This window comes from Heloderma suspectum, chromosome 1, assembly GCF_057233095.1.
Source record: "Heloderma suspectum isolate Gila_16-S chromosome 1, 16-S_ref, whole genome shotgun sequence".
In the NCBI taxonomy this organism is placed as follows: Eukaryota; Metazoa; Chordata; class Lepidosauria; order Squamata; family Helodermatidae; genus Heloderma; species Heloderma suspectum.
In genome coordinates this window covers 55477501-55495458 of record NC_139458.1, presented here as the reverse complement: position 1 = coordinate 55495458, position 17958 = coordinate 55477501, and the positions used below count along the sequence as shown (strand labels likewise).

Here is a 17958-nt window from a genome sequence, read left to right as displayed (position 1 = left end):
GCCTCACTGAGATCCGTGGCGGAATTCTCTGACATCCCTACATCTGGCATTCTATTCCCCTTACGTAACCATTCTGAAAAATGATAGTGGACTTCATCCCAGCCTCAATTTGTGTGGTGTGACCTTCTTCATAAAAACAATGAGATTAGCTAAATATGGGAGCATATTGCAGTATCCAGTTTGGTGCTAGGGCTAATGCAAACTATCTTGCACTAATATAAGCAACCTCTAGTGCAACAGTTTTCCCAGGAAACCCATCGTGACAGGAAATGCTATTGGCATTGTGCTAGTGGTCGCTTATACTAGCACAACATAGTTTACGTTAGTGCTAGTGCCAAATTGAATACCGCCCATAACCTCCAGAACACTTTACCCATTAGAAGTCAATATTTGGGCGGGCCTTAACTACAACATTTTCTAACTACTACTTATGTTGTAGATCTTTACAATTCAGTTGGCAAAGCCATAGAATTCAGGGTGAGCAAGAGCCATGGGAATGGTCTTTGCATCATCACTGCCTGTTCAGCATCCTCAGGCCGTCTCATGAACTTGTCTGAGACTTTGGTCAAATCCAAGTACACTGTATTTTTTCTTTCCCTTAATGCAGAGGAGGTCTCGATCCTACCTTCAGGAAGTGCATTGATAAGGAGTTGGAATGGTGTCCATGTGTATGCCTTTCCTCCTCTTTCCCTAATCCTAAGGCGGCCATACAGAATAGCCAAAGTATGTACAGATTTTATATTGATAGCCCCATGGAGGCCTGTCAGCTGACATTTACCTAGCTCCTATCCTTAGCAAGGAAAGAGTGCATACATCTGCGATGAGAATTGATCTGTTCCTGTTATGTAAAATATTCCACCATGATATCCACAATAAACCTGAGGCATGGAAGATAAAGCACTTGGGGAGGACTTCCTCTGTGCAAGGAAAACCTCTTCCAAAACTTTTTATCAGTTTTATAACTGGACCCACTTTTTATAACTGGGCTCACTTTGTTCATTTTGTACATCTGGTGCATCACCACAGTTTTGATCCCTATTTGAACTAGGGATGTCAGAGAATTCCGCCACGGATCTTGGTGAGGCCAAATGCCAGTGCATTCGGCCCCCCAAAATCTGTGGCGGAATGGCCTGCCACCCCCCACCCCCCGCAGATCCCCCCCAGGATGAGACTTACCTGGGGCAGAACTTCCGGGCGGTGGCGGCTCCGGCGGCGGCTTTGGCAGTGGCCAGTCTTCCGACCGGCTGCCGCTGCCATCATTTCCAGGCTTATGGGGGGGGGGGGAGACATGATAGGCTACATAAAGATTTACGTAGCCTATCATGGCTAGATTTTTAAAAAAAGAAAAAAAAGACGTGATAGGCTATGTAAATCTTTACGTAGCCTATCATGGTTGAGGGTGGGTTTAAAAAAAAAACCACGCGTACGCAAATGGCAGCGGCTACAGCTGCCGCTATTTGCGTTCCTTCTTTTTACCGTCTTAATCTACGTAAATATTTACATAGACTATGATGGTGAAAATCAAGGGGAACGCAAATAGCGTAGCGGGCGCTATTTGCATCCCCTTTTGATTCACCATTGTAGCCTACATAAAGATTTTGCGTATACGGTTGTTGTTGTTTTTTACCCAGAGCACTCCGCAGCCGGAAATCCAGCTGCAGACGGCTCTGGCCTGGCCGGGCTGGGCTTGGCCGGCTGCTCCGCGGAGCTGCCGCGGAGCACAGCCGGCCGTTCGAGGATTCCGGGGGGAGGAACGGAGCACCTCCCCCCCCGGCCAGGATTCCGGGGGGAGGGACGGAACGCCTCCCCCCCCATCAACATAATCCGCGAAAGGTAAGTCACTTTCGTACATCCCTAATTTGAACCCAATATGATCTATTCCTTTGCTTGTGGGTTCACATGCTGGCAATTTTTGCCATGCACATGGAGGCAATTTTTGCCTCATGTTGAGTATCATCCCTTTTTTCCTTCTTATCACCTGGTGAAATTCTAATTTAATGGTCTTCACCCCATATTTTACTTGCAAAGCCAAAACATAACTATGAATGCATTTTTGGAGCTATCATTGTAGAAGCCTATGGACTCCTTGGGGTGGGGCACACGCTATTTCCTGCTCAGCAAGGGAACCATGGACAGCAGGTGTATTGGCTTTTGACAGTACAGAATATATGTGATTGAGCACTGTGGTTTAAGGGTACAGTCCATCAACAGCTGCTCTGCAACGCCCTTTTATTTCAGTCCTAGTTGCACAGGAATGGTACACGCTAATAGTTAATATATTTTACGCAACATTAGTGCTTGGTGGATTGCTCTCTAAATCAAAAATGTTTTGAGTATGTTCTTGTTCAGGTCACATTTAAAGTTCGTCACTTGAAATTGTTCACCAGTAATTGATGTCAGCATTCAAGGTTCCTATGCTAATAATCTGAAAAGAAATTATGATAATTTTCAAGATAAACTACTTGCATGTTATAAATATTTTTGTTTGACTAAAGTCTATGCAGATTTACATTTTTATTAATTCATAAATATAAATTGAAGATCCTTTCTTTAATGGGGTAACTTTAGTGTTTGTTTTCCAATAAGTGGCTCATTCTTCAAGGGAACACAGATTTTGTTTTAAAAAAATCTACCTCCTACATCAAAGAACAGTGAAAACTAGCTTCTTTCCATACATGTGCTGGAAATTAATCAAGAAGCAAAGGAATTAAAATACCTTACCACCATACAAAACACACACACACCCTTTCATGTTTGGAATAGAGTGATATTACTGAAAATAGTGCTTTCTCTGTGTTACAATTACAACTGGAACTTATCTAATTTTGAGAGGTGAAATAAAATGTTATTGTTTGCAATACAGGTATATCTGTTACAAATTTAAAATTTTGGATATCTAATATTTAGTTTTAGCTGGATTTCTGTGGGCTCTGTCAGATTGGGATATTGGTGATTAAAGTTTATGGAGGAAAAGTTCTGATTCAACTACAGAACTCTCTGCACAGAAACTGTGCTTGATTCCTTTCAATGGTGGAAGTATTCCTTTACATGTGAGGATCTGACCCTCCAAAGAAATCACGTATGAAAAACCTATAGGCTACACTCCCACACTACTGCTGTCTCTGCCCCCTGAATTTCCCCCATGATGCCACTGCTCCCACCATTGTGCTGGGGAAGGGGATGTGCACTCTTTCTCCAGCTCAGTTTTGCTCCTGACAGTTGTGCTGTCAGGAACAGTTTAAATGGGGAAGACAGCACATGGGGAAACATTTCCTCATGGAGTCTTCCCCACTGAAACCCTGCACTTCACCCCCTGGGATTAAGTGATATCAGAAGCTTTAAACATCCTCACCCCTGAGATCAGGGGAATAATGTGTGCATGAGGGTGTGTGTGTGTGTCTGCATCTGTGTATGTGTGTGCCTGTGCACACATGGGTGTGACCCCCAACCCACCACTCACTGATGCATGAAGCCCTCAGGACTACCCCTGATTGTCAACTCATGTTTTTAGGTGTTTCATCTATGTACTGGAATGTGGAACGTTTGAGCGGTGTGTAAAACACTGGCTGCCTACCTGCTACCAGGCCAGGTTTAAGGTTTTAATACTAGTGTACAAAGCCCTAAACAACTTAGGACCAGGATACCTGAGAGAGTGCTTTCTCCCTTACCAAATAGCCCAGTGACTGAAGTCATCGGCGGCTTGCTCCTGTTGGTTCCAGATGGACATATGGCCTGATTGGAGTCCACCAGGGAAAGAGCCTTCAGTGTGGCAGCCCCCTTTCTTTGGAACTCCCTGCCCCTGGAGGTCAGGCAGGCACCAACACTGTCTTGTTTCCAGAACCTCCTGAAAACAATACTGTTCCAGGAGACATCCCTTAATTGACCAGTCACGGTTTCTATTAGCATTCTGTTTTTGTTTTTTAAAGCATGATTTTAAGGTGGTGTTTTACTTTTTTTAAATTCTTTTATAATTCCTTCCCTTCACTTCTCTGTACAAATTCAATTCAATTGTTTTATTGCATTGACAACCAGTCATTTGCAAAACAATAAACAAATTAACCAGGCAGTCATTATAGAGTGGCTAGTGCCAGGCATCCTTTAGACCAGGGGTGGGCACAAGTTTCCTACTCCTGCGGTCTAGACCCATGCTCCAGTATCATCCTGAGTGCCAACTCCCTGGGAAATGGAGTTGTCCAGTCTTCTGAATCCTTATTAAGGACGCTGCTGCATAACTGTGCAGCAATGTCCCATGGTCCTGAGGCCCAAAGCAGATATTCATATAAATCTATATCTAGCACATCTTCCCCTCACCCCCATGTTTACTCTAGAGTAGGCACAGGGCCCCAATCCACCATTTTTACTCTAGAGTAGGCACAGGGCTCAGTGAACTAAAATGGACAAGCATGGGCGAATTTAATTCAGGTGACCATTATATCTACTAGTGTGGGCAAGAATCCCTCAGAAGAAATGGAGTAGCACTCACAGCCAACAAAAGGGTGGGAAAAGCAGTATTGGGGTACAATCTGAAAAATGACAGAATGATCTCAATACGAATCCAAGGCAAACCATTCAACATCACAGTAATTCAAGTCTATGCCCCAACCTCTGAGGCCGAAGAAGCTGAAGTTGATCGGTTCTATGAAGACCTACAACACCTTCTAGAACTAACACCAAAAAGAGACGTCCTCTTCATCATAGGGGATTGGAATGCTTAAGTAGGAAGTCAAGAAATCACCGGGATAACAGACAGGCATGGCCTAGGTGTACAAAATGAAGCAGGACAAAGGCTAATAGAGTTGTGCCAAGAGAACACGCTGATCATAGCAAACACTCTTTTCCAACAGCACAAGAGGCGACTCTACACATGGACATCACCAGATGGTCAATATCGAAATCAGATTGATTATGTCCTTTGCAGCCAAAGATGAAGAAGCTCTATACAGTCAGTAAAAACAAGACCTGAAACTGACTGTGGCTCAGATCAGGAGCTTCTTATCACAAAATTTCGGCTGAAATTGAAGAACATAGGGAAAACCACTAAAGCATTCAGGTATGGCCTAAATCATATCCCTTATGAATATACAGTGGAGGTGAGGAATAGATTTAAGGGATTAGACCTGATAGACAGAGTGCCTGAGGAACTATGGACGGAGGTCTGTAACATTGTTCAGGAGGCAGCCAGCAACTCAATCCACCCCCAAGAAAAAGAAATGCAAGAAAGCAAAGTGGCTGTCTGAAAAGGCTTTACAAGTAGCTGAGGGAAGAAGGGAAGCGAAAAGCAAGGGAGAAAGGGGAAGATATATCCAACTGAATGCAGAGTTCCAGAGAATAGCAAGGAGAGACAAGAAGGCCTTCTTAAATGAACAATGCAAAGAAATCGAGGAAAACAATAGAATGGGAAAGACTAGAGATCTTTTCAAGAAAATTGGAGATCTCAAGGGAACGTTTTGTGCAAAGACGGGCATGATAAAGGACAAAGAAGGCAGGGACCTAACAGAAGCAGATGAGATTAAGAAGAGGTGGCAGGAATACACAGAAGAACTATACAGGAAAGATCTGAATGTCCCTGATAGCCATGATAGTGCGGTCACTGAACTTGAGCCGGACATCCTCGAGAGTGAAGTCAAGTGGGCCTTAGGAAGCATTAGTAACAACAAAGCTAGCGGAGATGACAGTATTCCAGCTGAGCTATTTAAGATGCTAAAAGATGATGCTGTTAAAGTGCTGCATTCAATATGCCAACAAATTTGGAACACTCAACAGTGGCCACAAGACTGGAAAAGGTCAGTTTACATTCCAATTCCAAAGAAGGGCAACGCAAAAGAGTGTTCAAACTACCATACAATTGCGCTCATTTCACATGCCAGCAAGGTTATGCTCAAAATCCTACAAGCTAGGCTTCAGCAGTATGTGAACCAAGAACTACTGGAAGTACAAGCTGGGTTTCGAAGAGGGAGAGGAACTAGAGATCAAATCGCCAACTTTCGCTGGATCATGGAGAAAGCAAGAGAATTCCAGAAAAATGTCTATTTCTGCTTCATTGACTATGCTAAAGCCTTTGATTGTATGGATCACAACAAACTGTGGCAAATTCTTAAAGTGATGGGAGTACCAGACCACCTTACCTGTCTCCTGAGAAACCTGTACGAGGGTCAAGAAGCAACAGTAGGAACCGGACAAGGAACAACCAATTGGATCAAAATTGGAAAAGGAGTACGACAAGGCTGTATATTGTCATCCTGCTTATTTAACTTATATGCAGAGTACATCATGAGAAACGCCGCTTACGCCGGGTTGGATGAATCACAGGTCGGAATTAAGATTGCCATGAGAATTATCAACAACCTCAGATACACAGACGATACCACCCTAATGGCAGAAAGCAAAGAGGATCTAAGGAACCTCTTGTTGAGGGTGAAAGTGGAGAGTGCAAAAGCTGGTTTGAAACTCAACATTAAAAAAATGAAGATCATGGCATCTGGCCCCATCACTTCCTGGCATATAGAAGGGGAAGAAATGGAAGCAGTGACAGATTTTATTTTCTTGGGCTCCAAGATCACTGCAGACGGTGACTGTAGCCATGAAATTAAAAGACGCTTGCTCCTTGGGAGGAAAGCTATGGCAAACCTAGACAGCATAGTAAGAAGCAGAGACATCACCTTGCCGACAAAGGTTTGTATAATTAAAGCAATGGTTTTCCCAGTAGCAACGTATGGTTGTGAGAGCTGGACAATACGGAAGGCTGAGCACCAAGGAATCGATGCTTTCAAACTGTGTTGCTGGAGAAGACTCTTACGAGTCCCGTGGACTGCAAAGAGATCAAATCAGTCAATCCTAAAGGAAATCAACCCTGACTGCTCATTGGAAGGACAGATACTGAAGCTGAAGTTCAAATATTTTGGCCACCTAATGAGAAGAGAAAACTCTCTGGAAACGGCCCTGATGCTGGGAAAGATTGAAGGCAAAAGCCAAAGGAGAAGGGGGCAGCAGAGGATGAGATGGCTAGATAGCATCACCGATGCAATGAATATGGACTTGAGCACACTCCGGGAGAGAGCGGAGGACAGGAAGGCCTGGCATGCTATGGTCCATGGGGTCACGAAGAGTCGGACGCGACTGAACGACTGAACAACAACAACAAGGCACAGGGCCCTGATCCAGATCTTTAAAACCTTCTTCCCCCATAAGCTAGGGTCCCAGTCTAGATCAGAATCTCTGCACCTACTCTAGAATAAAAATGAAGAAAAAGAGATGTAACTGCTAGATACTAATTAAACTAATATCTGTTTTGGACCTGAATCCATGGGAAATGTAGTTCCCAGAGCTCTTAATGCCCATAGTAGGAATTGACTGATTGATTGTACACTGCCTTTCTATCAAGAAAATGGCAGTCAAGGCGGCTAGCAGCCTTGTGGCCTCCAATACTGTGGGAGTAGCATTCAGGTCCTTAATGGAGGCTCTGTTGTGAAGCCTATCCACCGCAACTCCCCCTCCCCATTCATCACATACTTGTGATGAACAGAGAGGTGCAGCTAGGAATGAACCACAGGGCCAAAGTCCAAGGGCCCTGCAGACCACTCAGAGAGCAGCAGGTGATGGGGCAGCAGCACAAAGGCCTGGTGACAGAACCTGGGCCATCATGGTCATGCCGCCGCATCCTTTCTTCTTATTTTTGGAGCCACGTTATAGTTTGAGGGGGGCTGGCCAGACATGTCCATGGTTACAGATGATCATTTTATTATTTTAACTTTAAATACTTTCTTTTTTTATATAACAAAATGGCCCTTATCCCCAGGTGTTTTGCATTGGGGCAGCAGAATCGAACTCCATTTTATTCCTGTGATGGTACTACAGTTTAAGTGAGTTTAGAATGTGAAACTGCGCATGCTCCGAGTATTTTTTTTTTTTAATTATACCTGGCAAAGAGTTGTTGTTTTTTTATTTATTGCTCTAACATATTATGAACGTAGAAGCAATTGTAAAGCATGGAATGGGGGTGGCAAGAGGAGAAGAGATATATTAGTTGTAGTGCTCTTCACAGCTGAAGTAATGCACATGGCCATCTAAAGCCTCTCTCTCTCTCTCTCTCTCTCTCACACACACACACACACACACAGACCCAAAACCCATTAAGCCCAGTGTACCTCTGGATGAATATTTATCCTCATAGACTAAAATGTATATTCAATATACTGTGATGTTTCAGTTAGAAATTAGGCCTTTTGTTTGTTAATTGATTACATGTTTCAGGTGGCTTTCATAAATGTACATATAACAAAACACATGTCCTTTAATATATTATTCTGGCAACCCGATCTAAAGCCTTACACCTCCCAGAATATAATTTAAATGTGCACATTGACATTGAAGAGATTAAATTCACGGGATTTCTATGGACTCTAGGTGTGAACAGATCTGACAGTAATCTGTTGATTGGTTTTGTTTGTACTCACACAAAAAGTGTGTGGGTGGATTTGTGAATAAAGAGGACTGCAATCCCATGTTAATTTGCAAATTACTACCATCAGTGGTTCTCCTCTTTTCTGCAATTAAATTATTTTCATTTCTGTGCAGAACAGAAATAAAGCATTAAGAATGGTAATATATGTTAATTTCAGTAAAAAATAGATGGAGTGTGCTTTATCTGTTACTGAAATATGCAACAAACTTCTCAATTTTTTTTTACTTTGCAGTCACTGGATGGATTTGTATTTGCACTAAACCAAGAGGGAAAATTTTTGTACATTTCGGAAACAGTCTCCATCTACCTTGGCCTATCCCAAGTAAGTAGAAATTTTAATGGTGTGCATTTCACTCTGGTGCTCATTGTTTTGAAAGCAATAATCTGTTTTGCAACATTTTTCATGTTACTGAATGTGTAATTTAACTTCTGTATCTTATCCACGCTGGAAAATAATTGAAAAGTTTGAGTCGGTATAGAATGTTCATATGGGGACAGACAGTGGGTAAGAAGAACTGAGCTTGAAAAACTTTTTCCTCCCACAAAGGATCATTATTAATTTATTGAGAACAAATGAAGTTTCTTTTCTCAGTTGTTTTGAACTTTAAACCTCAGTACCTGGTAGGAAAGGGATGCACTAATAGTACTTCCCTTGTGTCCTATTACTGGATGTTTATGGAGTACCCTGCATTATCCTGGGAGCTGACACAATGACAAGGAGTCATTTGGAGTCAAGAAATGCTGAAAGAGACCATTAAAATGACTTGCAGGGAGAGTTTCAACAAGGACACATTCTGCTTCTTTCACCCATGTTCAGTAAATCTACAGAGGACATTTTAATAAAATGGTTGTCATTTAATTATTGTCATTTCATTACTGACATTTTTAAAAATCTAAGATTGTAGGGAAGTAAAAGAATTACTTGTTGTTTATCGCTAATGGCTGAGCTTTTAGTAGCATTTGGTACCCAGCGTACCAGAACCCTCCTGATACAGATTTGGAAACATGTGGAGACTTGTTTGCATGATGAGTTGCAAAGTAGGATGCTCTGCCTCTAGTATAGCCCCCCTTGAGGAACTCAGCAGTTGTGGCAATGCTTGCGTCTCCTGGTTTGGAATGGGGCCCCATACTGAATTCATTGCTTGTGTTGCCATGGCTGTTAGGACTTAGGAGACACTTCCCAGGACTGGAGCTTTTCATAACCTTGTGACTTGGGATGTGCTGCCCTAAAGCAGAAAATGCTATCCTGGTGTAATAAAAAGTAATATCCGAAGGATTAGTGTGTAAACATGCAATTAGTATTGGAGACAGTGAAATAACAGCCGTTAATTTGTCAAATGCAGATAATCATCTCCAGCCAGCATGGCCAATGGGAGTTGTGGTCCAGCATGGTGAAGAGCACCAGGCTGGAGAGGCTGGTCTATGACAGATATATATATATATATATATATGTGTGTGAGTGTGTGTGTGTTATGTGTGTTATGTGTTATATTGGTTATGTGGAAGTTTTAGCAAACAATCTAAGAGAATTAAGAACATAACCCGATAATGGCATTTGTATGTTCTTGAGGTCCCTAGTTTTGTAATAGGCTTTAATCCCTGCCTTGGTCTGTTTCCAACCAGTATCAAAGGTTTCATATTTCATCACTGATAAGCCACATGGTTATTTATTTATTTATTTATTTATTTATGTGAAATTATTTTTAGGCTGCTTTTAAAGGTGCAACCCTCTTAAAAACACACACCTACAACTTTAATGTTTATTATTGTCTTATATTCCTATTAATCTGTTTTATGCATAGTGTCCAACCAAGTTTAATAAACCAGCAAAAAAGAAGGATGAATAATTAGTTTAAACAGGTAAATGCTAATTACGGAACTCCTGAAAGGCATCCATTATACACTAGCTTAAAACAAATTTTACAGCCCTGGTTAGTAGAGTAATCCAAATTCTGTCAAGGCAACTGCATTTTCTGTAATTGAGATGTGTATGTTTGCTTTGCATAACAGATGGCTCTGTATGCTTAGACTGATAGCTAGGAAAATAATAATTGCATTATTCTGGCCAAAAGAATATTAGCTCTTGGGCTGGGGCCATTTCAGGCAGTCCTCCTGCCAGCACAGCATATGCACATATATGGATTCGATTTTCAAGGAAATTGATGCATCTGGAATAGTGTCGCCATCTGAAATATCATCTGTTCAAGAAAAAAGTTGGCTTTAACCCTGTCCTAGTCCTCGTTGTTAAAACATACTCCTGCACTGAGCTGCAGCATCAGTAGTCAGACAGTATTAGACTACATGTAGACTGTTTATCATTCACTGTCTAGACTTCGGGGGTGGGTTTCTGATTTTCTGATTATAAATAGTGAGTTGGACATAGCCTATTGCCAAACATGGTATAATGAACACCTCTTTGTCTTTATTAATCGGTGTATTACTGAAAAATATATTATTACAAAAGGTTTGTGAACACTGCCAGTAGATTGTGTAAAACCTGATTCCTGGGTTCAAATACTCAGCTTTCAAGTGACCAGGTTGGGAAAGTAAAAAAGAAAGAAAGAAACACGTTTTGGTCATGACGGGTTGATTGCTCCATAAAGCACTGTAAACCAATATGAAGTTTTCTAAGGACTTCTCCAGATGTTATCATTCCAAAGTCTGCCCCTATTGCATTTAAGCCTTTGTGGAACAGTAGTGCAAATCCTGATCCAAAGGCAATAATGTGACATCCAGTCCAGGTGTAATAGAGGTAGAGCAGCTTGCTGCAGTGGGCTGCTCCCCCCTTTTTAAAAAGATGGATGATGTGCAGTGCACTCCAGCACACAGGGGTGTGTGTGCACAGGCTGCCAGAGCAGAGACTAGCGTGGTAGTTGGAGCTCATTACTCAGCCTCAATACAAAATATTGAAGCCTCTTGTCGGTTTCTTCTTATCTCAAGGTAAGATCAGAACACTGGCTGCTGTGGATGAAAGGGCTTCACCACCTTTGAGAGTAGTTAGTTTCGACTCTCATGAATACACAGGCTGAGCCCTGGAGTTAGGATTGCACTACGGTGTCAGGTGGGGAATGAGGAGCAGAAATAACTGTGTTTATTTCTTGCCTTTCCATCCTAGCCTTTGGTCCCTTATACCTGATGTTTGACAATAATATAAAAAACAGTAAAAAGAACAACACAAAAGTATTGTTTATCGTCAAGTATGTCACGGGCTCTGTCCAGTGGGTGCCTCTGAGACTGGTGCAACCCCACATTCTGGTCAGCACTCCAAATCACAATCAGGCTGCTAGCTGTAGGAAGGAAATAGCTGCGTTTCCCCAGCAACATCATCTGGTTTGAATACTAGGTAAATGCGTATTCCTGAAAGAAAAGTACTCATTTGGGGTAGGATCTCTGGTCGAGAGCAACAGAGGAGTGGTGGTGGGTGGGAACCCCCTGTCTTGCATTGGGTTGTCTCCAAAATAAGCCAAGCTACTTCACCCCAAAATCAAGAAGTAGCTTGGCTGATTTCTGAGCTTGGATAATTTGTCCATTGAGCCCCCTACCCCTTTTTCCAACATTAATTACACAGACTTCCTCTCCCTTCCCTCCAACCCATTTACCAGGCTGGAGCAGCAGTAAGTCTCTGGCAGCAAGCTGTGGAACACTGCAGGGAGAGGGAAGGATGGGAGGAGGTCTCTGCCACCATCCAGCCTGACCCCAACCTCCCTCCCACCTCTTTCCTTTATTACAGCACACCAGGCGCCGGAGAAGGGGAGGACTGTCTTCCTCTTCCCTGTGGCTTGCTGCCACTGTGCCCTGGTAAATGGAGCGGGAGGAACATGGGGAAGGGGGATGGGGGGGGACTGGGAAAGAAGTGAGGGAGGCTGAGGTCAGGCTGGAAGGGGGTGGATTCTTCTCCAGCTTTGATTACAGCCAGAGCCAGAGAAGAATGCAGGGGTCATCATGCTTGTTTCTTATTTGAAATATGCTTGTTTCTTATTTGAAATCCTGGGCCCAGTGCTCGTCAACATTTTTATTAACGACTTGGAGGAGGAGGCGCAGGGAATGCTCATCAAATTTGCAAATGACACAAAATTGGGCGGGATAGCTAATACCCTGGAAGACAGCAACAAAATTCAAAGTGATCTTGATAGGCTGGAGTGCTGGGCAGAAAACAATGAAAGTGCTCTTCAAGTACTTGAAAGGTTGTCCCAGAGAGGAAGGCCAGGATCTCTTCTAGATCATCCCAGAGTGCAGGACACGGAATAATGGGCTCAAGTTACAGGAAGCCAGATTCCGGCTGAACATCAGGAAAAAATTCCTGACTGTTAGAGCAATACGACAATGGAACCAGTTACCTAGGGAGGTGGTGGGCTCTCCCACACCGGAAGCATTCAAGACGAGGCTGGACAGCCATCTGTCAGGGATGTTTTGACTTAGATTCCTGCACTGAGCAGGGGGTTGCATGCAGTGTTCTTATAGCTTCCAACCCTATGATTCTATGATAAGTGTTACAAACTCCTGAGACTTGTACTTCTGAGCCCAGAAGTGTGAGTCTCTCCAAAATCACTATAAATGAGCAACAGCTGCACACTTGGTGTACTATGAGCGGATAGGCTAGAAAGGTGCTAATCAGTCAGGAAGGAGAAGAAGCAAAACTTTTCTATAAGTGGCCAGAAAACAGCATCCTTAGGGGACAGTAATTCATGTTGCCATAAATGTCTTGTACATTTCATTTCCATGTCTGTTGAAGCACCATTGTCGGTATGACAACAGCATTGTGTTCATTCACATTACGAGTGCAGAATCTTATATTAGAATTTTGTACTGCAGATCACAAATTAATACAGAGCCCTCTTTAAAGACGCTGGGAAAGAAAAGTGGGTGAAAATAAGTTAAATAAATGTTTACTTATGTTATAGTTCGGTAAATCATTCAAAATGTGATATTTCCTTTTCCCTTGATTCCAAATATTATCTTCCCAATAGTCTTTTAGGCAGTCTTAGAAAGGCTATGATATTTTAGATTCTTCACTAACTGTGGCAAAAGAGAAGCTGCAATCATCCACACTAAATTAAGCATTCAAAAGCTTTATTTACTGCAAAGAGCAGTGGCAGAAATAACTATGCAAACAATTCTCCTTGTAGAAAGGAAATGCTAATGTTTCACTGCAGTGATCTCAAAATTGTTCAAATTGTGGAAACCATTGTAGCAGGTTGTTCTGTTATTGAATTCTAGTTTATGATAAAGGTGCCAGGAAGAAGCGTTAATGGGATATGAACACATGAGATATCTTGCTCCCAATTCTTTATCTTCTATCCATTGCTATCAGATAAACATGGCTGGGTTCCTGCCATGAGCTGGCAGAGGTTGCGGTTGTGTTGAATAAACCTTATGACACTTTGAGGGTTTACACATTCAGTAATGTTGGACTTCTGTTCCTGAGAGTCATGCTTGAGAATATATATACCACCTGGCATATATTTGTAGCCTCCTTAGATTTGGTTTTGTTGCTCAATTAGCGATTAGATTAGTATGCCTGCTTCAGAGATCGGAAAAGGCTAATAAGTTGCACAGCTATGGTGCAACTTCAAGTCCAGGCTTTTAAAAATGGACTGTGATGTGCAAGAGGAATTTGAAAGAAATCTTCCAGTAATATTCATTTTGGGGATGGGTGGCTAGCATGGGAATGTTGATAACAAAAGCATTTGCAATGAAATGGGTAGCTATTACAATGTAAATTACAATGTAAATATTATGTATTTATTTATTTAAAATATTTATATACCACCCTTCATTAACAAATTCCAGGGTGGTGCACAAAATCAGTTAAAACTACAATTGAAATTCAAATAGAAATCCACCATAGAATAGAAAATCTCACTAAGCTAGGCATTAAAATGCTTGGTTAAACTAGAACTAGCCGCTAAGTTCTGCACTGACTGCATTTTCTGGACTCAAGGGAAGCCCGACATAGAGCTCATTGCTGCAATCCAATTTTGAGGTTACTAATTCATGGACAAATATGCTGCAAATAGGCACTTGTACATGTTTGAACCACTTCCCCCTCAGAACTATTATAAAGAAGAAATAATAGCGAAGAAAATTAATTTATTGTCCAAAAGGCGGAGATCAGGCCCAAAGTTAAAGCATTGTGCTATCAGTGTCAGAACAAACATGACAAAAGAATTAAAAGTCTTCAGTGAAACTACTACAGCTTATTTGGAACATACTGTGGCCACAGAGAAAGTGTTACCTGCTCTGGGATATTACAAAAATACTTTGACTACAATAGTGACAGCAGTAAAACTTCCATTTACACTGCACTCATTTCTGTATATAAACAGTGCCATTCCATTATATCATCCCCACTCAGAGATATCAGAGAATAAAAAAAAATGCTCTATATGAACACCCAAATGGAAAGGTCTTACTTACATTGTAGATCTGCCTGTTGATCTGCTGTTAAAATAAGACTATAAACCTTACTTCTGTCTTCCTCTCTTCTGTATCTAGTTGTGTATCTCTCACTCTTGACCATATCAGGATCAGGATCTAGATCTCCCAGTGTTGTTTTCTTTTTGAAAAGCTGGCAGCCTTCTATTTTGGCAAGCCTCCACGGGAAACTTCAACTGCCTAACAGCAGTTACCAAGAGCATCTCTCTTTTTTCATGAAATTTTATTTTATTTTGAAATAAACTTAAGAAAATAAAGGCAACAAAAAGAAGATACATAATAATATAACCAGATCATGGGGAGAGCAATCCTATTCCCAGAGAGTGTCCCTGGGACCATAGGAGCTTTTGGAGTCCCCTCTCCTAGGCCGTAGCCACTGCTACAACCTTGGAAAGGGGACTCCGGTATCCGATCCCTACCCCCCACACACACAGCTGCCACAGAAAGAACCACACTAGCTGCTTCCCAAGGCATCAAAAGCAGCTTTGGGGCAGTCATGCAGCTTTGCTATCAGTGACAAAGTTCGGTAAACACATTCAAGAAGTTTACCTGGTTTCTCCTTCGATGATTACTCCGTCACTTGTAGCTGAATATGCAACCTTAGTCTGTTGAAAATATTGTGTTGCGGGGTGCAAGGGACAACAAGCGTTGTTGTCGACAGAACTCCACCCCCCCCCAAGTTAGAGGGCAAAATCAGGGGGAAATCTCCTGCTTCCCCCTGCAGTGCTCAGCTTGGAGCTGGGGAGGGGGCAGGAAACAAGTCCCACTCCCAGCAGCTCATTGCTGGAGAAGGTGCAGAGGGTGGCTCTGGCTCTGCACCAGATGGGCACTCAGAGCTGAAGATGGGAGGCAGAGGCACATCGGCTCACCCTAATGAGCGGAGGCAGCCTTGGTCTCATCTTGCTTGCCACTTGCCAGAGCCTGCCTCCCCTCTTGCTGAGTGGGGCAAGTGAGATGATAAAACCCTGTTCAGGTAGTAGGGATTTGTCTTCTGTGGTGGTAGATTTGTGATGCCTCCGTGACAGATTGAAACGGTCACTTGGTGTTGACATTCAAAGGATGAACATGGTTGAGCAACCAGACCTGATTTGGATGGTTCAGTGTGTTTATCTCAAGAAATTTGAACCCTGAAATTCAGGGATGTTTCAGGTGCTTCATCAGGGATAGCAACATAAGTCCTGTATTGTCCATTCAGCAAAACCTTTTCTCGTGGAAAAAAACAACTTTTCTTTTCTTTTTGTTCAAACAACTAACCTGTTCATAATTCTCTAGACCAGGGGGTGGGCAACACGTTGCCTGGGGGCGCATTTGCTCCCATCATTTTTTACAGTGCCAACTGCCCCCAAACACTACTGTGCTGCCAGATCTCTGCTGAATTTTGGACATGTGTGGTGGCAAGAAAAAAGCCGTATTTTCCCTTTAAAGCAAGGTACACAGGGAGCACACACCTTGTTTTAAAGGGAAAATACGGTGCTTTTTTGCTGCCGATTTTGGCAGTGGTTGGAGAGGTTGCAACCCTCCAGAGTTGCCCACCTTTGCTCCAGGGAGTGCCAGTTGAGGGCTAGAGAGCCAACAGAAAACTAGGGGAGGCTGAATATAACTTGTATGGCTTTTGCTGCCTATCCTGGCTTACAACATAATCACTCATCCTAGATTATGGAGAGGCGAATCTGTGACATCTCTCTCTAGGGAGGGAGTTCCATAAATGGGGAGCCACCACCAAAAAGGCCCTCTCTTATGTTCTCGCCAACCTGATTGTATCTACTGGTGGGTCCATGAGCAGGGCCTCTGAAGCCGACTTTAGGGCACATACAGGCAAGCAATCCATCATGTAACCTGTTCCCAAACTTCATAGCACTTTAAAGGTTAAACCCAGCACTTTGAATTGGACTTGGAAGCAAATAGCAGTCAGTGCAGTTGATACAATATTGGACTAATATGCTCCAAACACCAAGCCCCCACAACCATCTTGGAAGGTGAATTCTTCACTAGCCAAAGCTTCCAAACTATCTTAAGAACATAAGAAGAACATAAGAAAAGCCATGCTGGATCAGACCAAGGTCCATATAGTCTAGCAACCAGCTGCCCATGGGAAACCCACAAGCAAGTCAGGCAAAAGAATCCTCCTGCCCGTGTTCCCCAGCAACTAGTGTACATAGGCATACTGCCTCTGATACTGGAGGTAGCATATAGCCATTGGGACTAGTCGTCATTGATAGACTTCTCTTCCAGGAATTTGTCTAACCCCCTTTTAAAGCCATCCAAATTGGTGGCCATCACTACATCTTGTGGTAGCAAATTCCATATCTTCATTGGCAGCTCTACATAAACCACATTACAGTAGTCCAGCCAAGATATGACCAGGGCATGGGTAACTGAGGCAAGATCTCTCCCAGGAAGATACCATGATCAGTAGTATCAAAAGCTACAGTCCAGAAAAACTTAACACGGACGCATTCCTCCATCAATTCCCCAGCATCAGTTATCCACCAGTCTGAAAACCAGATTGAGATGGATCCAAATAACCACACAAGACCTCATCCGTCTTTCTGATTATTTGAAAGAGAGAGCCTGAGAATAAAGTTTATTCATTTTATTTTATTTATATCCTGCTTTCTGCCAAAAATGGTGCTCAAAGTGGCTAACAATAATAAAATACAGATGATCAGGGGACTGGGAACAAAACCCTATGAGGAGAGACTGAAAGAACTGGGCATGTTTAGCCTTGAGAAGAGAAGACTGAGGGGAGATGGGGAGATATGATAGCACTCTTCAAGTACAATAAACCTTATGACACTGTGAAAGGTTGTCACAGAGAGGAAGGCCAGGATCTCTTCTCGATCATCCCAGAGTGCAGGACATGGAATAACGGGCTCAAGTTACAGGAAGCCAGATTCCAGCTGAACATCAGGAAAAAACTCCTGACTGTTAGAGCGATACGACAGTGGAACCAATTACCTAGGGAGGTGGTGGGCTCTCCCACACTGGAGGTATTCAAGATGAAGCTGGACAGCCACTTGTCAGGGATGCTTTCACTTGGATTCCTGCACTGAGCAGGGAGT

General features: G+C 42.7%; 1 protein-coding gene across 2 annotated transcripts in view; it reads left to right on the top strand.

Annotated features, from left to right (window-relative positions):
- NPAS3 (neuronal PAS domain protein 3) overlaps positions 1 to 17958 on the top strand; it is a 1104842-nt gene that overhangs the window by 783198 nt on the left and 303686 nt on the right. For both annotated transcript variants that reach the window (XM_084827207.1, XM_084827217.1), the window contains one exon: positions 8694 to 8783. In XM_084827207.1, the coding sequence (XP_084683333.1) occupies positions 8694 to 8783 (90 nt within the window). The remainder of the gene's footprint in view (positions 1 to 8693; positions 8784 to 17958) is intronic.